The sequence below is a fragment of the Drosophila novamexicana genome, unplaced genomic scaffold, assembly GCF_003285875.2.
Source record: "Drosophila novamexicana strain 15010-1031.04,08,12 unplaced genomic scaffold, DnovRS2.1 tig00000485-arrow-pilon, whole genome shotgun sequence".
In the NCBI taxonomy this organism is placed as follows: Eukaryota; Metazoa; Arthropoda; class Insecta; order Diptera; family Drosophilidae; genus Drosophila; species Drosophila novamexicana.
This window is the reverse complement of record NW_020824808.1, coordinates 405,773-426,923: the sequence shown is the minus strand read 5'-3', so window position 1 is coordinate 426,923 and position 21,151 is coordinate 405,773. Positions and strand designations below refer to the sequence as shown.

Sequence of the window (21,151 nt, the reverse complement as noted above, 5' to 3'; positions counted from 1 at the left end):
CTGACAATCGATATTTGCATAACAATCGGCTGAGACATTCAATTTGAGTGCAAAATTTTTAGAGAGCCCAAAGAATTGCGAAGTTTTTTTTTATTATATATTTAACACTTTTTCTTTTCATATGTTGATTAGCAATTTTATTTGTTTTTTTTTTTTTTTTGACATAATTAAATTTAATTAATAAAAGTTTGCAAGAATTTGCCTGATTGAGTGTGTGATAATGGGGCTAGTTTTTTAGTTTATTTAATTTTCGACACAGTTTTCTGTTAGAAATATAAAAAAATAAAGACAATATTACAAAAATAATTTTGCTATACTAAGAAGCAAATACAAGTTTGCATAAGGCTAAAATTGAAAAAAAAATGTGTGCTTAATTTCATATATAGTTCTTTTTTCTCAGTTGAACTAAATTTTCTTTTGAACTCTTTACAGCAATATAAAATTCAAAATACTTGGTGCGTTTAGGATTGAAAATACATAAAATATGAGTATTGTTGAGGGGATCATGAAAAAATTTTAATGATATATATCCCTATTCCTATCAATTTGACATTGTATAGCTTTTTTACATATTTTTACTTCTTTCATACCTTTTTTTCTCCATCTTTTCTAAGTTATGCACATTCTTTTCTAACTTATTTTTCATTCTAAAATAATTTAGTTACAGATGATTATTTAATTTTTATGCTAGACATTTTTTTTTCACTAATAATACCATTCTCCATAGCTGCCGACTCGAATAATGTCTCCGACAAATTTAGCTTTAGGGGCGAGATTGCTGGCATATAAAAAACCTCCATCCCGTCGATTATGATATAAGAAATACTTATTTGTATTCTTATTAGAGCTTTAGTTTTTAATTTTGATATTCTTATGTATTAAGTACATCGGTTAATTATTAATAAATAAATAAAATATAAAAAGATTAAATAGGGGAATTACAAACCTCTTGTGCGAATGATATGTTGATTTGTAAGTTTCAGGAAAGATATACGTTCTTGAATATAATAAACTAAGCACTTATTTAAAGATAAACGTTTTTTTTTCTCACTTTACTAATATTTCTTTTTTTTTTTTTAAATATATTACATTTGGCACACTCAGATTTCCTAAAAACTAAAACAATAATTATAATCAAATATTCGCATAACTTTTCGACCGAAACTTTTTTTAAAAAAAGTCTTTTTGTGTGAAGGCTTTTGTTTTGGTAGTAAAGCTGAAAGTTCTTTAATTTTTAAATTACAAGTAAATAATTGTCTTTAATATTTTATTATATTTATATAAAAATTGATTTATCATTATTATTCTATTTTTTAAATTGTTTAATTTAGGTTAAAATTTAGGCCTAAAAATGTAATTTTTCTTTTAACAAGACTTTTCCTATTTTAGTGTGCTTGAAAAAATCTAAAAATCTGAAACGCATATATCTTTAATAAAGTATCATTAGCATGCAATTCCGGCAATAAGACAGTTGCTGTTGGAACTTATCCGAAAAGTTTTTAAAGTTTACGCAGATAATATTAGTTTTGATTGAAAATTTGTATATGTAGCATTATTGCATTAACATAAACGAATGTTAATCTGGGCTAAGTTAAAGGGCAAAGCAGACAAACAGCTTTGCTTTGGCCATTGTCAAGTTGATTTGTTGGCCCCAAACAAAAGACTGTTTTGAGGTGTAACAAAAAAGCCCACTGCCACTTGCCACCCCAAAACAAAAGTGTTTCAGCGCCCCACATTAGTTGCCTCCCGTTCACACTGCATCGGTCCATCCCGCTCTGCCTTTATGCATATGCAATGCTGACTGTTGCAACCATATATTTTTTTTATTATTATTATTTGTATTGTGGTTGGGCAGCTGGTGTGGCTGCTGTTTCATTATTTGTTTCCGATTGAAAGAAAAACTTGCTGGCGACCACGCATTAGACTAACGCGCTTCGTGGCTCGTATAAAAGAGGTTGTCAGCGCTTGACCCATCATCACAACCACTTGACCCACAGAGCGAGCGAGAGACGCAGCGAGTCGCAACTAACTAAGTTCCAGCCTAAGCAACAGCATGAAGATATTTGTGGTGCGTTTTGTGGATTAAATTTAACGGATATTATAGGGACCTAAATGGGATATATACGCTCTCTTTATTTTTTAGACGATTCTCGTGGCCGCTTTGGCTTTGGCCCGTGCCGACATCAGCCTCACGCAGCAGGGCTACAACTACAGACAGCAGCAACAGCAGCAGCAGCAGCCGACTGTTGTGGCCCATTTGCTGAACCAGCAGTTGCAGCAGCAGCAACAGCAGCAGCAATCACAGTCATCCCATCCAGTGCTGCCACCGCTGGCCGTGCCATTGCCCTATCTGCCGCCCGCTGGCCAGTACCAGCCGCAGCAGCAGCGGCCCATTGCTGCCGCATTTCCCATGCCTGCCAATTTCCCAGTCAACTTCCAGACAGCTCCACTGACCCAGACGCGTCGGTCGCGTCCACGTGTTCGCATACCCAAGAAGCCCATTGTCACCAAAAACTTCTTCATACACACGGCGCCCGAGGAGTCGGACGATGAGATTCAGGATGAGCTGCAGCAGCTGAACCAGCAGCCGCGCAATCACTACAATGTGCTGTTTGTGAAGACGCCCGCTCAGACGAACCGCGCCGCTGCGCTCAATCTGGCCAAGACCCTGAAACAGGAGAAGACGGTGGTGTACGTGCTGGCCAAGAAGACAACGGCCGCTGATCTGCAGGATGCCATTGCCGAGGCGCCACAGCATATTAACAAGCCGGAGGTGTTCTTCATTAAATACCGCACGCCCGAGGAGGCGCTCAATGCCCAGCGCCAGATTCAGACCCAATACGATGCGCTGGGCGGCAGCTCCACCATTACCGACGAGGGTCTGGCGCCAATTACCTCGGTCGTGGGCTCTCTGGACGCACCCGAGGAGGAGGAAGAGGAGCAGCAGCAACAGCAACAGGCCATCGAGGGCAATGGCAACCTCAACGTCAATGCCCCAATTAACAATCAATATCTGCCCTCCAATCAGTTCTAAAGTATCTTCATTGCTCAACCGGAGCGAATCTTAGTTAGTTAGTCACATTCCCCCAGTTGAACTCGCATTTATCTGTTGTCTAAATAGTTGTAAATAAGTGAATTTATAGATGTGTAAGCCTATTTGAAACCAGTTTGTATTAAAGGTTCACAATTGTATTCAAATTATGCAGTTGTATTTCTTTTTACTTTGGCTATCTTATGTTTCAGCGTTTTTCACCTATGTTTCGCCTTTTAGAGTGATTTGGCATAAATCCATTAAATATCTATTGATTATTTTATCTTTCATCTTGAATAGTCTATCCAGTTTTGGTCTGTTTGTCCTGACTGATTAACTCAATAATTGACATTTTTGTTTACTATTCAATCGCTTTCAGAAATTTTGAAATATCTTTGTGAAGATGATTTTTCTGGATAGTCGGCCTCCAGGACTATGTGGCTAGGTATTAGACATTTTATCTAATCGATAAATTCCAATTGTAAATATAATACAAATAGCTCGAATAAATGAAGTCCCATATTGGATAGATAGGTCTAATTGAAAATCGAAAACCTAATCAACCTAATAGAGTTGATATAAGCATGTCCGACTGACCGTATTTTCACTAAACTCACCATTTGCGAGTTTTACTATTACAGTACGGAAACGGAATACAAAGTTATTAGATCTTCGGCTAGCCGAAGATATTCCTAATCTCTCGTTTTTTTGAAGATACGACTTTATTTAAGAGATATATATTGCAATTTTAAAAATGAACCGGTTCGATTCCAAACCGGTTTTACACCCAATAGCATTACATTCCGGCAATTTTAAAAATACGTTTGAAAGTATGCAGCAGTATATCCCGCAATTTGAGGACAATTAGAACAGCCACGGGTTTTACCGATTATGAAATCGTAGAAGTACGATATTTTGGATGCGACAAATGGATCGCAAATGTTGCAGCGGTAAAGGCAGATGGCACTTATGCTGGATATGCCAACCAGCTTATCATTATAGACCAATGGACTGCCAGTTTCATTAAGGCGATTGCCACTCATATTGTTAATTAGCGCGCACAGATATCCAACGTCTATATGTTTTTTGGGCGTAATTACAAATCTTTTGTGACATTCTCTATATGACATTGCTTTCAATTTAACGGAACGTAATTGGGTCTTATTTTCGTCTGGTATATTTAGCCACTGCCAGCCGGTAAGCCGCAATATGGCATCTTTTGGCGGCGTCTGCCAATCAAGTGTGATGGGCCGGACATGGGCCGTGTACTCGAACTTCGATCTGCTGCGTATCAAACTTATGTCGTTCACTCGCGTTATGGGATCGAAAAGGGCATGAATGACCACATAGTCGATGTGATGGATGTCTCCTTGGCGCGCATCCAACAGATCCTGAATGCCCGCAACTATCCGGGCTTTTGTCCAATCGAGCTCGTGCACGCATTGCGCGGAGCTAAGTACCCAATGTAGGGCAAAGATGGCACCGCTGCACAAATGTCCCTGCTCAGTGTGATTTATGGACACCTGATAGGGCGCCGTACCCGGCTCGGCTATCACATATTCATTGCTTTCATCTGCACGACCACGTAGACATTTAGCCAAGCATGAAAATGGCAGGCTCAACAATAAGAGTGGCCAAATTATTGAGCAGCTTCGATATTTATTCCGGCACTTTTGCATGTCGCAGATTAACTAAACTCCAAACAGAAAATAGGCGCATCTAGCGAATTATTCAAGGTGTACTAAATCGACATCCAAGACGAATGCATTTTTGCTTCGTGCTTTCATTGCGACAATTTCATATAAAGTTGTGATAATTGGTGCTGATTTTTTCGAGGGGTTTTTCAAGTTTGGAACTAGCGCTTGTGGTGACTGTGCCAACTAGGTGGGACAAGCTGGCTTTGCTCCTGAGTGTTGCAAATTCCATTAAAAATGATTTTCCTTCTCTTGGTTTTATAGCAAGGTCTGCATTACAGCGTCCCGTTGACTGCAAATGGGAGTCTTCAGAACCTTTCCCATCGTATTGAACTTCACTGAGCTTAAACGTCTTGTTGCAGGTAGTTGGCCAGCTATACTTTACTGGTCGTCCTGGAGCAAGGCTCCCGCCTTGTTGGCTCGATACGTTGGGCGAAGAAAATCATCTCACCAGGGTATCTTGTAGTCGAGCATACTCGACTTGAGTATTCGTACTTTTTAATGTGGATTTAAGCTGCTTAGAAAGCTTTGCTCTAATATTGAGGGCAGCTAACCCGATTTCACTCTAGCGAAGCGGCAGGGTTGAAAAGCGCTAAAGTCAATTCTCTCACAAATTCAGGTGATTGGTAAAACACGTTTGGAAAAACCAACATTTTTGATTTCAAGTTTTTAATTGGATAGTGTAGACTAAGTAGCTTTTTATACCCTAGCATAGGGCTTTAAAATGATGTTCAACTGAGATTCTGTAAGTTAGCCTCATATGAAGTGACTGTCAACAACTTGCGCCCGTACTCCTTGATCAATTGCAATGGGATTTACTTCTCCAAACTGGCTGCTCCTCCCCTGCAGCAGCTGCCTCGGCCTCGTGCAGACTGAGATGGGTGCGTATGAAGTCATGATAGTAGGCAATGCTGGCACTGGCATCGGGCTTGCCTTTGGCACAGGGCATGCCCCAATTGACGAGCGCCACTAGTTTGCCATTGTGCACCAGGGGGCCGCCGGAGTCGCCGTGGCATGCGCCACGCCCCTTGTCATTATAGGTGCAGACATGGCCAATATCCACGTGGCTGCTATTGCCGTGCGCCTCGCGGCATTGCTCGAAGGGCACATATTCCACCTCCAGACGTTGCAGCTTGGCGGGCGCCTCGCCGCCCAGCGACAACGTGCCCCAGCCGGTTAGCAGCAGCCAGTCACCCGGCACCAGCGGCTCATGGCTCAGCTCTACGGGCTGGGTGGCATTGTCGAAGGCAATCGATTCGTTCAGGTGCAGGAGCGCAATATCATTCCGGTATTTGCGCGGCTCATAGGCACAGTGCTCGATGATTCTGTCCGGATAATAGTATTTGGACACATTCTGCTGCAGATCCTGTGTGCCGGTGAGCACACGGAATGCATTGGGCGCCTTGCCATGTATGCAGTGCGCCGCGGTCAGTATCCAGTGCTCATCAATGATGGCGCCGCCACAGGAATGTTGGCCACTGTTGGCGCCCTGCAACGATATTTGATAGGGCGCCATGCCCTCGGGTGCATCCTCGCCGCCCACAATGCGCTGGCCGGTGTATTGGGGTGGATAAAGCAGCTCCTCCTGCTGCACGGCGCGAGCGACAAGGAGCGACATGGACAGCAACAGCAGCAATAGCATATTGTATGTGGACTGGATATGGCATGCCACGAAGTGTTACTTTTATGGCTTCTTGGAGTGCCCGCTTGGTATGCGCGTCACGTAAGCTCTAGATTTGCCAGGGGTTGTCTGTATATACATATAAATAAGGTCTCTGTAGATAAGGTGGGTGTTCACGCTGGGAACACGCGTTTAAATGGAATACACAAGCAGTCCATGATAGATAGCCTAACTTAGATTGCTTACCCTTGAATGTTTCTTGAAATAGGATTATATATAATCTATAGATTGTGGTTTAAAGAGCCAACCTCGTTAGTTGGTTTTGTTTTCCAAGACCGAGTCACATTTTTACTGCAAGGGTTCCGGGTTCGATTGTTTTTAGCTCTAATTTTTGTAATCATATCTAAAAACCGAAGGAAAATTGTGAGTGTTTCGGCTTACGGTTTGAACCAACGTCTTGGTTCGAAGTGAGACTCCACATTTAAAATGTTTTTAGGCAGGATTAAATGTAAAAATAAAATCTACATTGTTTTCAACGAAATCCTTTATTATAAATAGTTCAAAATTATTATTTAAATTTAAAATTAAACTCTTTTTATTTTAAGTTCAGCTAGGGTTTGATTTGAAAGTTTTTAATATTTTAGATAAATTTCATGAGAAGGGTGGTATTTTAAGGTTAGCATCAGAGTTCTAAAATATAAGCAAAACCTCGTTTTAATGTTAATAAAAATAGCTACATAATTAAATAATATTTAAATAAATTTCAATCTTCATTTTTGCGGGTTTGGCTACGTTGGGCTTTGAAGCTTGTAATACCTTAGCCAAATTTCATAAACATTGTGGCATTTATAGTTTGGTTGGGAGTTCTTGACCATAACCCATCCGCAATAACTTTATAAACTTCGTAATAGTAGTAAAATTTCAATAAATTTTAAAATTTATTCATTTAAAATTTCGATTGCATGTCTAAAGTTTGAAAGTTGTAATACCTTAGCCAAAGACCATGATTATTTATAGGTTAGGTAAAATGTTTTTAAACTTAGCGAAACTATAATTATTTGTTGTTTATAATAATAAGTTATAGGAATTGATTAGAACTAATTCAGTTTTGTTTTATTGTTGTTTATTAGTAGCTAGCTCCCAGTTGTGTGTTAGATAATAAGTATGATACTTAGTATGCTTATCAGCCGATAATTACCCAACGGCTGCTCGCTTTTGGTAGCCGACTTAGCTAATAATAGACAATTATTTGAGTCATTTGACAATTAGCCATGCGCTTCGATATAATTTTTATGACTAAGAGTTCAGTTTGGGTAAGGGGTACTTCGGCAAAAAGGATCTTGGACTGATCGTTGTCCAAAACAAGTTAATAAAGTGATAAATAAACGACAGTTAACTTTATAGGTTGATAATTTGTTCATAAATATTTTATTCTTTTGTGATAAATGTGCTTATGATAAAATGTACAATATTTGGACTTAAGGTCTAAAGTCTTTAAAGCTGTCTAAGTATATATGTTTGTATACATAATTTTTGTTCGGTTTGGCTTTTATTCGCCTTACTTTTGTTCCTTCTGCGCTTTGTGCCTACCAGCTCCTAACAGGCCTTGCCCTGCTCAGTCATCATCTCGCTGATCCAGTTGCGATAATATAGCACCGAGGCATAGACATCTGGATAGCCCAGGGCGCAGGCCTCACCCCAATTGACAACGCCGACAAGCGTTTGATTCGCATCGATCAGCGGGCCGCCTGAATCGCCATGGCAGGAGCCTTCGCCCTCCTTGGTGAAGCTGCAGATGTGTCCGTCGCCCACCCAGGTGGCATTGCGCACCTTCGACTTGCAGTTCGAGCGCTCCACATAGGCCAGATCAATCTTTTGCAGCTGGGTAACATATCGGCCCCAGGCTTTGGTGCTGCCCCAGCCGGATAGTGTGACTTTATCGCCTGCTTTCAAACTGTCCACGCTCGCCAATTTGATGGGCTGTGTGCGCTCATTATAGACAATGGGCGTGGCCGTGTGTATAAGCGCAATATCATTGTGATAGATAGGTTGATCATGCTGGCAGTGCTTCTTGGTCGCATCCACCAGATACTCTGCACCCGGTTTTGTATAATCATTGGTGCCGGTGACAATCTTAAGGTACTGTATGGGCCACTCCAGGCAATGGGCAGCTGTCAGAATCCATTGCTCGGCTATGATGCTGCCTCCACAGACATGTTCGCCAAATGTGCTCATTATGGATACCTGATAGGGCGCCCAGCCCTCGGGTGCATCGGTGCCACCCACAATACGTGACTCGGGACGCACCACATCCAAATCCAGCTGGCGGCTCAACTTTCGACCTGATCCCAGTTCGCGTGCCTCGCACTGGGCAACGATCAAGAGCGCGACGTTAAGTAAAATCAGCAGCTTCATTTTATATATTGTTTGCTTTTCGACTTTCGATTTCGAATTGTGGACATTTTGTGGTCATGTTTTCCTTTTATAGTCGGCTACCTGTTACGCCTTATCTGTTCGCAGCTTTCTTTGAATACGCGAATCGTTGAGATAAGAACTGAACGCGATTCTGGGGAAGTTCCGATAGTGACATTACCATAGCCAATACACTGATAAGCCAGAATTCGCGTTAAGCCGAAGAAGTACCGCCACTCGTCAACGACCAAACGAATGACAACAATCAAACGTTAGCTATGACAACAAATTACTCATACGCCCCGTGGCCGCACTTTGATCGCGATCTGCCAGACACACGATAATGTCGTAATCTGTGGCTAGCTCCCAGCGGAACTGCCAATTAAATATTAGACAACAAAAGCCATAAATAATAATAATTTCAGTTTGGAATAATTCCAGAAAGATAGAGAACTCATTAGCAAATCAGTCGTGCACTGTAAGAAAAAATTGAAATCAAGGCTAAGTAGGTCGATGCACGGTCCAAGTTCCTGTTCGGTGTGGAAACTTTTTTCATTATTATTCAGTAAGCAATAAAAAAAGTATGGGTCGGATGGGGCTTATGTTGTGCTTTTGTAAGACAAAGTTTTTGGGTTGAGATTTGTGCACTTAGTTAAAAATAAATTGGGAGATCGAATTCGAAATAGCTTAAGTTTAAATATACTTACTCATTTTTCGTTTGATTTCGGATTTAAATTGAATTTCAGAAATTAACACCAAATGTCAACTAAAATTTAGCTAAAATTAGTAGTAGTAGGTTTAAATTAAACTAAAATGATGCTCTTGTCCTCAATACAATTCTCTCACTCTCTATCTCTCTCTCAGTCACACTCTAACTCGCTCACTTTCTCTTTGTTTCCCTTTCCCTCGCTGAAATACGTTCAGCGGGCAAGCGAGAAGTCCACGGTTCGCGTCCAGCGGGATACATTTTTTCAGCGCAGTCTAGTTGTTAATTAAATGCTTTCATTAATTATTTGTTTACTTTAATATCAATTAGCACTCCATTTAATTATATATACATACATATATATTTTTTTTTAGTTTAAGGTGTTTTACAAGCATGAATTCAAAAAACTGTTAAAACACCTAAATAGTTCGAAAAGTTGTAAGTCAACATTTGTCACAGTGTATTCAACAAAATGACAAGTCGATTTTTAAACGTATATTATTGAAGGGTTTGTATTTTGGCAATGCATAAATATTCGTGGGTACAAAGTATACCTTGTAGTTCATGCTGATTACCATCGTCCAGACGTCTGGCAAAGATTAGAGGCCAGAGCGACTATTTGGTTATGCCGCAGCCATTGATTGTGGACTGTATCCAGTCGTAGTAGAAGCTGACGCGCGCAAATACATCTGGAAAGCCTCGACCACAGGGCACGCCCCAGTTGCCAATGCCCACCAGGCGACCTTGACTGTCGACCAGCGGCCCGCCATGATCGCCATGACAGGCGCCGGCTCCCACCCGCCCCACTGCGCACAGATGTCCAATGTCCAGATCGCTGGTGTGGCCATAGGTTGAATTACAGTTGGCCGTTGGCACATAGGTCACCTCCAGCTCCCTTAGATCAAATTCATATTCACCGCTCTCCGATGTGCTGCCCCAGCCTGTCATCTTGAGCTTGTCCCCCGCCACCAGATCGTCGAGCGCGGCGATTGTTATGTTCTGCGTGACCTCATCGTAGGCCACCAGGGTTTGCATTTTGATCAGTGCAATATCATTATGATACAGCGGCTGATCGAACTTACAGTGCAGAATTATTTCCTCCACGTAGTACTCCCAGGCTGGACCCGCCCAGTCATTGGTGCTCATGACCACCTTGACATTGCTTTTGCGCATGCCCGCCAGGCAGCTGGCGGCGGTCAGGATGTACTGATCGTGTATAATGGCGCCCCCACACATGTGATTGCTGTAAGAAGTTGAAGAGAAGTAGATAAAGTAAGGTTAGGTTGGTTAAAGTGAGGTTAGGCTAGGTTAGGTAAGGTTAAGTTGAACCAGAACTTTTTAAATTACTGTATCCGTTTTAAATTTGAGCATTGAACAATTGATATACAACATCATATATTGATATATATATAAATATACATATATGCTTGATTTATTTTATGTATCTACACTTTTATTTTTTTTGTGTCTTTGTTACACATTTTTGATTTTCTTGTGTTTTCCATTTTTATGTAAATTTGTCATTTTTTTTCAATCTTGTTTTGCAATCTTGTTACAAAAATGTTTATGTTTTAAATTTAGGTTTTAAATTTTATTAAAATTATTCATTTTTCCTTCGTTTTCCGAACTATTTTTTTTAATATTCCGTTTTTTTCACACTTTCTTTGAACTTTTAATAATTTTGAAATATATTAAAGGAGGACTCTTAAAAATGTATAGATAATATTATAATATTATATTATATGGCTTTATATAGTTTATACACAAAATAATTTTATAATTTTTGTTATAATTATTTTTATATTTACATTTAATATTATTATTGTTATTAATATTATTCGTATTTGTATTCTTATTAATAATATTTTACTTAATTTGTTTATATTTTTTTTAAATATATTTATTGTATTTATTTTAGTTAATAATATTATTTAAAAAAAAACTCTCCTCCATATAGATGCATACACTACGTTGGGATTCGAGCCCGTAATTTGGAAAAATTGAATCACTAAAACCGCGAACTCCAGTATATTTTATATTATCGAGAAACTAAATAATGAATTTGATATGTACCCCAGCGAATTCTGTATGGACACCTGGTAGGGTGCTGAGCCCAAGGCAGCCAAGCCACCACCAACAATACGCGAATTGGAATTAAACTTGGACGCGGGCACCGACTGAAAGACGCGACGCTGGTGTGAGGCCTGCGAGGAGGACAACGACAGCAGCAGCAACGGCAGGAAGAGTAACGCTCCGATTTGGTAAGACATGTTGGCAGCTAAGTTAAAAGTGGACTGATCTGAAGGAAACGTCCATGGCAAGCAGCTAAACAGCGAATTGGATATTAATGACCCGCCATAAAGTTTGGGGCTAATATCAATCAGAATAAAACCAAAGAAAAAATTGCTGGGTACATAAAAATCGCATAACTTTTTATTGCGGCAAGACAAGAAATCAAGAGCTGATAATGCGGCCCAAATATGGTCACATGTTTATGTTCTAGGCTAGGCCACAGCCTGTCGTGATGGTGCGTATCCAATCGTTGTAGAAGGCCACACGACTGTAGACATCCGGATAGCCACGGGCGCATGGCACACCCCAGTTGCCGATGCCCACCAGCTGTTGCCGGGAATTGATAAGTGGTCCGCCGGCGTCGCCATGGCAGGCGCCCTTTCCCGCGTCCATTTGGACGCAGACATGACCCAGGTCCACATCGTCAGTGTTGTCCAGCACGGTGCGGCACTCGTCGACGGGTAGATAAGTGCCCTGTGATTGCTGCAAATACTGGGAACTGCTGCCACTTGGTTCATCTGTGCCCCAGCCCGCAAAGCTCAGCGGCTCGCCCTGCTCTAGTTCATCCAGCTCCGCGAGCTCTATCTTGGCCGTAACGTCATTGTACTCAATGGCGCCGCTCAAATGCAGCAACGCAATATCGTTGTGATACAGCGGCTTATCAAAGTTGCAATGCACATGAACCTGATCCACATAGTAGCCCGGTGCGGTGGTATTCCAGGTGGCCAAGGTGCCGGCTACGGCCACTAAATTGCGTGGACGCAAACCGGACACACAGCTGGCGGCGGTCAAGATCCACAGATCATCGATGATGACGCCACTGCAAAAGGGATACCCAAATTGATTCTGTATGTTAACAATCCAGGGCCAATCGCCCTGCTCCGCCAGCTGGCCACCCGCAATGCGGCCCTGTGCTAGCCTCGGATTCGGATGCAGGCGCTCGGCTGCTTCACCCGGCAGCAGCTGTTCCCCGCGCAAGCGCAGGGCATCAATGGCGAGGGGTTGCAGAAGCTGAAGCAGCAGCAGGGGCAGCATCAGCTGGCAGAGGCAGAGCTGCAACGCTGATCTGGAAACTGATGCCATTGTTGTAAGTCTTGAATTGAAACTGAAATTCATTCACGATTTGCTCCGGAATTACACATCGGACATGTCTTATCGGCTGTGCTTATGGCCTTTAACTATGGCGGCACGATAAGTTTTGGCCACTCATAACGCCTGGTGGAGGCGGGCATGATGTGCTTAAAAGTCTGCCACAGCCAGCCCCTATATAGTTGGCCGGTTTATAGTCCCTCCAATCGAGCGCATTTACCGTGTGGGTTTTATCCTGCACATCGTAAAGATATGCAACTGATATGGGCTTTATTTACATTCATAAAGATTTGACCATTTGCTTCGTTAAAAACAGCGCGCGATAGCCGCTGTCCAAATCTTTCCAGGTGCGATAAAAGGTTTAGTACACTCGCAGAAAAAGTTGAAGAAAAGTTAACTTAAGTATAAGAGTTATCCAACTACGATCTGGTCAACATTTCTTAAGCTGAGTACAAAGTTCTTTATTTATGTTTATATTATTTTGTAACTTATATTTCTTATTTATTATCAATCAGGTGGAGTTATTATTAAGATTTACGTTCTCGTAAAAAGCCTCGTATTCCAAATCTTCTGATGAATAATTTTTTGTCGGAAAAGAACAGCTGAACCTAAAGAAGAACGGCGCAATTTTATTAAAAAAACCAAAATACAAAAAATTCAATAAAACATTCATAAATAACAAAACGATTTATAATTCATTCATGTTAATGAAATCAAATCAGAATCTTTGAAATCAGATAAAAATAATAAGTTAAGACTCGCACCGCACTTTATTCTCCCCTCAGTCCAACACTATGAATGCGTAATGCATTCTTAATTAACTTCGGTGTATATTGTCCGATCTTTGTAAAACTCTTCAAATGAGTGTATATACCAAAGAGGACGGTTCTACCTTCAAAATTTGATGGGGATATCGGAAGATATCCAAAAAGTGAAATAATCTTATACTAAACGAAAATCTAGTTGTTTGCATTCAGCTATTAATATCGTAGAGTTATGCTTGGAAAAACACAAACCCAAAAAAATTTGCTGTCTAGTCTAGTCATGTTCGTATTGCGAACACCGTTTTTCTCCGAGTGTAGCGCATGCATATAAAAGCTTCGACTGGGGACATTCCATTTTTCATTACTGGTCATTAATTGCAGTTCTCACACGTACTCACCTCCTCATGTCTGCATTGATCTGGTCGTGGCTCTGGTGCCTGTGTCTATTGCTGGGCAGTTCCATTGACGTCACGCGGGCCAAGCGTATCCATCATAAATATCAGACGCACAGCAATCGAATTGTTGGCGGCCAGGAGGCGGCGGAGGGTGCGGCACCTTATCAGGTCTCGATACAAACGAGTTGGCAAACAAATATCTGCGGTGGAGTCATCATCGATGAGCGCTGGATCCTGACCGCCGGCCATTGTGCCCTCGATTTTGCCATTCAGGAGCTGCGCATTGTAGTGGGCACAAATGATAGACTTGCTCCGGGACAGATGCTCTATGTGGACGAGGCCATTGTGCACAGCATGTACGATATACCGGCCGTCTATGCCAATGACATTGGTCTGCTCCATCTGAACGAGTCGATTGTGTGGAACGAGCGCACCCAAGCTGTCGCACTGAGTGCACAACAGCCACCAGCTGGTGCCACGGTCATCCTGACCGGCTGGGGTGCACCCGAGCTCAACTGGCCGGCCGAGCAGCTGTTGCGGACGATCAATCTGACGATCATCGATCGTGCCGAGTGTAGGGCCGCCTGGGATTACACCGATGGCGTCGACATTGGACACCTTTGCACCTACACGCGGGAGGGCGAGGGCGCCTGCAACGGCGACTCGGGTGGCCCGCTCATGTGGCTGGGCAAGCTGGTGGGCGTGGTCAATTGGGGTGCACCCTGTGCCGTTGGCAAGCCGGATATGCATGCGAATACCATCTACTATGCGGACTGGATACGACGCACCATCGCCGGTTGCAAGCAGCGCGTAAATTGATTTATTTATTTATTTATGTGGATCTATATAATTAATTGCACGATCATTGTTACAATTGAAGCTCGGACAGTTTAAAGTCCTGTCAGCTAATGGACATTCAATTCTTTTATGGTTTTGTTTTTATCGGAAAATTTGGTGCTTTAATTGAGTATTATTCAGAGGTTAATAAAAGTTATTGCGCTCGACGTATTACAGGGTATGAACATGGTTTATGTTGACTTTGTTTTTTGATTTGATCATTAATGTACTTCCGGGTTACAACATAAATAGACAATCTGTGTTCTTAATATTAATTGTTTTTTAATTCATTTAGTTATAGTAAAAGATTTTAGATAATTTAAAAAAAGTAAAAAATATACATATATTTATATCCGTTTGTATGCTAGGACTAGAAGTTTGAAATTTTTGCAAAAGCTTCCTATTAGGTCAAAAAATCCATCTGCAAGTTGGGTAATAAGAGGGACAAAGTTTGTGTATATTAAATTATTATATTGAAACGCGGCCATATAAGACAGGGACCTACATGGATAAGGTGTCTTAGCGTCGGACTAACAAGCGGAAAGTCGCTGGTTCCGATCGTGCGACAATATTTAATTTATTTATTTAATTTACTTATATTCAATGAAGATGAATGATTGAAAAAATAAATATAAATGTAAAATTTGAATGGAAAATGTTAAAACAATAATATAATATAATAATATAATATAATATAATATATAAATATAATATAATATAATAATTATACAAGTGTATGCTCTGGCGGGCCCTAACTAAACAAATGACGATATTAATTTCTGGGAAAATATATAGGGGCCTTGCACGTGTACATTAATTCTGGAGATATCCAAAGTTTACAAAATTTGACGTGGTTGCAAATTTTTCTAAAATAATAATTTCGTACCATCACATTCGAAGGATTTTTTTTCAGACTAACTGGAGATTCGTACTCTTATCCCCGTTGCACATTTGACTGACTTGGACAGATTCTTCATTGAAAATGACTGTAAAGAATACAATGGCTAAACTAATGCTGACAAAACTGAACAACTATGAGTCGGTTTTAAATTCCAGGCTAGTGTATAGATTCCGAATTAAATAAGCGCCCTGTCCCAAGCTTTGAATTGAAATTCCTGTGAGATTTCCGTCCTCCGCCCTATCCTTGGTTTCAGCAAAGATATATTTTAGCACCGAACCAAATCTTAATAACACTTAACGCCGACAAGCCCAAAAGTATGCTAAAAAGATTTTTCGATACTATTTGCAGAATGCATCTGCAGTTTTCTTAAATTTACCAAAACGGCAAATAGTTATAGCTTTATCCCGGGGTTTCACTGGGTATCTGCGTTTCTTGCAGCTGTTCCTTTTCGTAGAGTTCTTTTAGTTGACGAGTCATCAACACAGTGTCCGACTGCGATATTAATTACCTTCCACAAAATCGTAATCAGAACGCGTCTATATCATTTTATGGGCCAGATATCAACATGTGGACAACATCCAATCCGATTTATGATAAAACTGGGGCGATATGTCTTGATTTTTGCGAGTATAAAAGGAAAATCACAATCTGGAGGCGCGTTTAATACGCGTTCACAGATTGAGCCGTCAGAATGTTTAAATGTTGTGCAAGTGTTGCGGCAATCCTGTGCCTGGCCCTGTGCCTGCTCAGCCGGAGCGAACCGGCCAGTGGCAAGAGGCTGGGCAAGATGTCGGCCGAGCGGCTGGAGCAGTGGGCCCGCTCGGCCAAGGACATTGAGGGGCGCGTGGTGGCCGGCAGCGATGCTCAGCTGGGTCAAGCACCCTATCAAATCTCGCTGCAGGGCATGTACGGGGATCATATGTGCGGAGGAGCGATCATTGATGAGCGCCATGTGCTGACCGCAGCCCATTGTGTCTATGGCTATAATCCGACCTATTTGCGCGTCGCGACGGGCACCGTGCTCTGGCAGCAACCAGATGCCAAATACTTTGTCGAGGAATATTGGGTGCACTGCAATTATAATTTTCCCGAGTATCACAATGATATTGCTCTGATGCGTCTCAACGATTCGATCGTGTGGAACGAATACACAAAGCCGGCAAACCTGCCTGATGGACTGCCCGCGAACGGTTCGCAGCTGCTGCTGACCGGCTGGGGCTCGACGGTCTTGTGGGGCGATACGCCCGATGTGCTGCAACAGGCGACACTGACGTATGTGGACCACGACAGCTGCCAAGAGATTATGGGCGGCGATCCGAACAATGGGCCCTGCCACATATGCACATTAACGGACCAGGGTCAGGGCGCTTGCCATGGCGACTCGGGTGGTCCGCTGGCCTGGGATGGCATACTGTATGGCCTAGTCAATTGGGGCCATCCCTGTGCCCTTGGCTATCCGGACAGCTATGCCTCGGTGCATTATCATCGCGATTGGATCAGGCGCACCCAGTCGGAATCCTCCTGCAAGGCGTGTCACTGCTATGCCAGCAACTATGGCGTGTGATTGAAATAAAAAAGGAAACACAATTTCCATATAAAATACAAGTTTATTTAAATCTTTATTTCATGAGCTGTTCAGGTGCTGCACTTGGCATTGCCGCTGATGACGTTCCTGATCCAGTCCAGATAGTAGTACACATTGGCCTGCACATCCGGAAATCCCTTGGCACAGGGTCGGCCCCAATTTACTAGACCAACTAGATGACCATCGCTCACCAGCGGTCCACCCGAATCGCCATGACAGGCACCCTCACCTTCCTTGCTGAATGTGCAAATGTGTCCCACGCCCATGTTGCTGGTCTGATTGAATATATCCAGGCATTCATCCAGTTTGACAAAGCCCAAGCTCAGCTTTTGCAGATTCTCATTTGCTTGGCCATTGGCGACCTCAGCGCCCCAGCCGGTGAGCACAATCTCCGCGCCCTCACGCACCGGACCCACGGGCAGCTCTATGGGCTGCGTGAACTCATTGAAGGTTATGTTTTCGCTGAGCTTCAGCAGGGCTATGTCATTATGCATATAGGGCTTATCGTACATGCAGTGCACATACTTCTCCGCAGTATAGTGGATGGCGCCGGGTTCCGCATAGCGGTTGGTGCCCATGACCACCACAATAAACTCGATTGGAAAATCGACCACACAGTGACCCGCCGTGATGACCCACTGCTCATTCAGTATGGCACCGCCACAGTTGTGATAGCCGAGGGCGACCTGCAGCGACACCTGATACTTGGCAAATCCAATCTCTGCCGTCTGACCGCCCACAATGCGACCCTTGCCGGAGAGCTGGCCAGCGTTGGCAGCATCCAAGTCCAGTAAACGCTTGGCCACAGTTAGCTGCTGCAGCAGTAAAATTATTAGGCAAAAGTGGAGCAACTTCATCTTTTCCGTCCAAGAAACTAACGCAAACTAAGCACTGTATTATTTGCTAGGAGTTTTATCGGAGGTCTTTTAACCGACTTTTATCAGGCAGATTTTATGAACGCATTGGACAGTTTATGATTGCAATAGAGCCATAGCCCAGTCTAGCGATAGCCGGGTTATTTGGTATTCGTATTACCTTTAAGTGACATTAGGTATTTGGGTTTTTACCTAGCCCGGGGCAGTCCTTATAAACCCATTCGCTTGCCTTATCAGCAGGCCGCTTGGTTTGATGTGAATAGGAAACTAGATTTATTATGACTATTATATTATTTGTACGCCTGGCAAAGGTTTTTGACCAAACCTGTTCAAATCCAGTATTAACAATTGCTCAAGAAACAGCCGAAGCGAAGCCCAAGGCGAATCATAGTTTTTCTCGAGAAAGTACGGATATCATGCGCACGCCGAAGATTCAATACCCTTATAGACGTTTGCCTAATGGTTTTGCAGATACATATGTGAAAATAACAAAGCTCGTAAATGCGAAGTTTTATGAGAATATTACAAAAACAGAGTATTTTGCCCACTACAAATTCAATTTTGAACCAGTTCTTCCCATAGAGCAATAGAATGTAAATATGCGATCTTGATAGGATTTCGCCTATATATGAGGAGTATACTGGCAAACAAAAAAGTTGTCCATACAAAAAACTACTTTTAGACCGGTTCGATTCGACATATGTATTTATTGCATCAGAAAGATCCACCAATGCAAAGTTTCTAGACGTTAGCTTTAAAGCTGAGAAACTAGAAACCAATGGACAGACGGACATGGCTATTCAACTCAAGAATAAATATACTTTATGGGGTCGGAGATGTCTCTCACAATTCTCACATTTCATGACAAACTATAACTATATAATATATAATACGTGACAAGGGCCCAGCTCCGAAATATTGATGTTATCGTACCGGTAACATATCCGGTAGTTGCGAATTTTAAGTAAAGATAACTTTAAGCACTAAAGTGTACTTTGTTCATATCGGCCCACTATATCATAGTGCTTGTTTAGGTATATTGAGAATTGAGAATTGATTTTTGAAATTTATAATTATGGTTTTTCTAAAGATATCTCAACCAAAACCATCAACCGTGAGCTTTATTACGCTGCTAACATAAGAGCAGAAACCTTTCTACATTAGTCCAACTAAAGGATCTAAGGATCAAACGCCCGAATATTATTCCTGAATTTAGATAAATATAACGTGCATTTATGCAAGGGTATATAATGTTCGGCAGTGCATAAATAAATGTTAATTTTTGTTTCATATGCCCATATACAAATATGCATGTGATATATATAGAGATATATAGACAACATTTTTATCAATCTAGCAGTTAAAATTAGACTAGTTAGTTTTATTATTATAGGTATAGAAATTAGTAGTTATTAACTATCAACTTTTTGAATAGCACTGTCAACATTTGACTTTAGCCAAGACAAACAAATAAATGAATACAACCGCACTCAATGCAATAACAAATAATGCTTATTATAGTCACAGGATATAGGCGTTGGTAAAGACGGATGAATAGATCAATCGAAATCAATCTATTAGTATTCACTCCAAATCCCACTTAGTAAGTGGTCTACATCTAGACCAGGGTCCAGTTCGTGTGCAACAAGTTTTTATCATGCGATCTATTATTATCATGTTTTGTGATTGTTTTGACATTTAGCTCCAAATTTTATCGATTATTGCTTGACCATTTATCAAACTGATCGTAAAAAATCACTTATGATCAGATTGGCTCCAAAGTCGATATACCTTATCGTTAGGAGGAACATAACCAATTGTTGCCAATGCTGAGAGCTCAGTCTGCACTTGGATATCAAATATGACACGACACGGACGGTGCTTGTTGCCGCTGATATACCCGCTGCTCCTATTGCTCCTGCTGCTGCCACGCCCCGCCCACTCCATTGTGGGTGGTCAGAATGCAGGTGAGGGCGATGCACCCTATCAGATCTCACTGCAAACTCTGGCGGGCAGCCATCTGTGCGGTGGGGCCATCCTATCAGCAAGCTGGACCCTCACTGCGGGGCACTGTGTGAGCGGTTGGCCAGCGGATCGCCTACGCGTGGCTGTGGGCACCATACGCTATACTCAACCAGGTGCTCTCCACTATCCCTCGGCTATCTATGTGCACTGCAACTACGACCAGCCAAAATACCATAATGATATTGCCTTGCTCCAGCTGAACGAGAGCATTCGCTATGATGCACTCACGCAGCCCGTGGCGTTGGCGCATGCATCCTGGCCTGTGGGCACCGCGGAGCTGCTCTTCACTGGCTGGGGGACACAGTCGGCGGCCGGTGCCACGCCCACGCTGCTGCAAATGGTGCAACAGCAGCACATCACGCGGCAGGAATGCGAGACGCGACTCGCTGCCTACGAGGATCTTCAGCTGGGGGTGTGTCATGTGTGCGCTTTTCGAGCGCAAAACATAGGCGCCTGCCATGGCGACACTGGCGGTCCGCTGGTCCACAATGGCCAACTAATTGGCATACTCAACTTTATGGTGCCCTGTGCACAGGGTGTACCCGACGTATTTATGGATGCGCGTTACTACAGAGAGTGGATGCGGCGGGTTATGAGCGGCAATGGCAAATGTGCGGGTGTGCAACAGCAGATAATTAATTAAACGTCTAACTAAGACCATGCTCAGTTACTATTAGTTTAAGTTATTGTCAGTAAACTTATGTGTGTGATATATTTAATTCCTGTATTTGATTTGATACGGATGGAATGGCTTGTTGCAAATGCATGTAGTAGATGCCTAGCAGAAGATAGGCTTTTCGATCCCATAAAGAATAAATAGGCTTAATCAGCAGGCGAGTCGAGCCTGTAGAGTCTGCACATCGCTCCCAGTCGATTAAATGGACTCTGAGACATAACATCTGGAGCTCAGATCCTGTCTCACAA

At 42.2% G+C, this 21,151-nt stretch overlaps 10 protein-coding genes across 10 annotated transcripts; 4 read left to right on the top strand and 6 right to left on the bottom strand.

Moving 5' to 3' along the window:
* The first annotated feature begins 1,360 nt into the window (after positions 1-1,360).
* LOC115761551 (transcription factor SPT20 homolog) lies at positions 1,361-3,643 on the top strand. The gene is made up of 2 exons (XM_030703333.1): positions 1,361-2,068; positions 2,144-3,643. The coding sequence occupies exons 1-2, from the start codon at positions 2,054-2,056 to the stop codon at positions 3,032-3,034; spliced, it is 906 nt and encodes a 301-aa protein (XP_030559193.1). The 5' UTR covers positions 1,361-2,053; the 3' UTR covers positions 3,035-3,643.
* Positions 3,644-3,843: 200 nt separating this feature from the next.
* Positions 3,844-4,710, bottom strand: LOC115761458 (chymotrypsin-1-like). The gene has a single exon (XM_030703225.1). It carries the CDS (start codon positions 4,708-4,710, stop codon positions 3,844-3,846), a length of 867 nt encoding a protein of 288 aa, XP_030559085.1.
* A 30-nt stretch (positions 4,711-4,740) lies between these two features.
* On the bottom strand, positions 4,741-7,043 carry LOC115761552 (chymotrypsin-1). Its single transcript, XM_030703335.1, has one exon. The coding sequence runs from the start codon at positions 6,365-6,367 to the stop codon at positions 5,525-5,527; it is 843 nt and encodes a 280-aa protein (XP_030559195.1). The 5' UTR covers positions 6,368-7,043; the 3' UTR covers positions 4,741-5,524.
* Positions 7,044-7,820: 777 nt separating this feature from the next.
* On the bottom strand, positions 7,821-8,761 carry LOC115761542 (chymotrypsin-1). Its single transcript, XM_030703325.1, has one exon. It carries the CDS (start codon positions 8,759-8,761, stop codon positions 7,943-7,945), a length of 819 nt encoding a protein of 272 aa, XP_030559185.1. The 3' UTR covers positions 7,821-7,942.
* A 1,098-nt stretch (positions 8,762-9,859) lies between these two features.
* On the bottom strand, positions 9,860-11,787 carry LOC115761404 (chymotrypsin-2). The gene is made up of 2 exons (XM_030703162.1): positions 11,538-11,787; positions 9,860-10,707 (listed from the first exon to the last, which is right to left on the bottom strand). Exons 1-2 carry the CDS (start codon positions 11,732-11,734, stop codon positions 10,080-10,082), a joined length of 825 nt encoding a protein of 274 aa, XP_030559022.1. The 5' UTR covers positions 11,735-11,787; the 3' UTR covers positions 9,860-10,079.
* Positions 11,788-11,867: 80 nt separating this feature from the next.
* LOC115761403 (chymotrypsin-2) lies at positions 11,868-12,898 on the bottom strand. The gene has a single exon (XM_030703161.1). It carries the CDS (start codon positions 12,870-12,872, stop codon positions 11,964-11,966), a length of 909 nt encoding a protein of 302 aa, XP_030559021.1. The 5' UTR covers positions 12,873-12,898; the 3' UTR covers positions 11,868-11,963.
* A 1,115-nt stretch (positions 12,899-14,013) lies between these two features.
* On the top strand, positions 14,014-14,876 carry LOC115761547 (chymotrypsin-1). Its single transcript, XM_030703329.1, has one exon. It carries the CDS (start codon positions 14,014-14,016, stop codon positions 14,821-14,823), a length of 810 nt encoding a protein of 269 aa, XP_030559189.1. The 3' UTR covers positions 14,824-14,876.
* A 1,557-nt stretch (positions 14,877-16,433) lies between these two features.
* On the top strand, positions 16,434-17,372 carry LOC115761399 (chymotrypsin-2). The gene has a single exon (XM_030703157.1). The coding sequence runs from the start codon at positions 16,434-16,436 to the stop codon at positions 17,304-17,306; it is 873 nt and encodes a 290-aa protein (XP_030559017.1). The 3' UTR covers positions 17,307-17,372.
* On the bottom strand, positions 17,363-18,184 carry LOC115761457 (chymotrypsin-2). The gene has a single exon (XM_030703224.1). It carries the CDS (start codon positions 18,182-18,184, stop codon positions 17,378-17,380), a length of 807 nt encoding a protein of 268 aa, XP_030559084.1. The 3' UTR covers positions 17,363-17,377.
* A 1,526-nt stretch (positions 18,185-19,710) lies between these two features.
* LOC115761456 (chymotrypsin-2) lies at positions 19,711-20,870 on the top strand. The gene is made up of 3 exons (XM_030703222.1): positions 19,711-19,742; positions 19,830-19,937; positions 20,147-20,870. Exons 1-3 carry the CDS (start codon positions 19,711-19,713, stop codon positions 20,868-20,870), a joined length of 864 nt encoding a protein of 287 aa, XP_030559082.1.
* Positions 20,871-21,151: the final 281 nt, after the last annotated feature.

Bases quoted from the DNA above. Each gene is read 5' to 3' on its own strand.
- LOC115761458 (XM_030703225.1), bottom strand. From the start codon at position 4,710: ATGCAAAAGTGCCGGAATAAATATCGAAGCTGCTCAATAATTTGGCCA.
- LOC115761552 (XM_030703335.1), bottom strand. From the start codon at position 6,367: ATGCTATTGCTGCTGTTGCTGTCCATGTCGCTCCTTGTCGCTCGCGCC.
- LOC115761542 (XM_030703325.1), bottom strand. From the start codon at position 8,761: ATGAAGCTGCTGATTTTACTTAACGTCGCGCTCTTGATCGTTGCCCAG.
- LOC115761404 (XM_030703162.1), bottom strand. From the start codon at position 11,734: ATGTCTTACCAAATCGGAGCGTTACTCTTCCTGCCGTTGCTGCTGCTG. The intron at 10,708-11,537 runs GTACATATCAAA...AACTTCTTACAG, and splicing joins TCCATACAGAATTCGCTGGG to CAATCACATGTGTGGGGGCG.
- LOC115761403 (XM_030703161.1), bottom strand. From the start codon at position 12,872: ATGAATTTCAGTTTCAATTCAAGACTTACAACAATGGCATCAGTTTCC.
- LOC115761547 (XM_030703329.1), top strand. From the start codon at position 14,014: ATGTCTGCATTGATCTGGTCGTGGCTCTGGTGCCTGTGTCTATTGCTG.
- LOC115761399 (XM_030703157.1), top strand. From the start codon at position 16,434: ATGTTTAAATGTTGTGCAAGTGTTGCGGCAATCCTGTGCCTGGCCCTG.
- LOC115761457 (XM_030703224.1), bottom strand. From the start codon at position 18,184: ATGAAGTTGCTCCACTTTTGCCTAATAATTTTACTGCTGCAGCAGCTA.
- LOC115761456 (XM_030703222.1), top strand. From the start codon at position 19,711: ATGCTTATTATAGTCACAGGATATAGGCGTTG. The intron at 19,743-19,829 runs GTAAAGACGGAT...CATCTAGACCAG, and splicing joins GTCACAGGATATAGGCGTTG to GGTCCAGTTCGTGTGCAACA. The intron at 19,938-20,146 runs ATCAAACTGATC...CCCCGCCCACTC, and splicing joins CGATTATTGCTTGACCATTT to CATTGTGGGTGGTCAGAATG.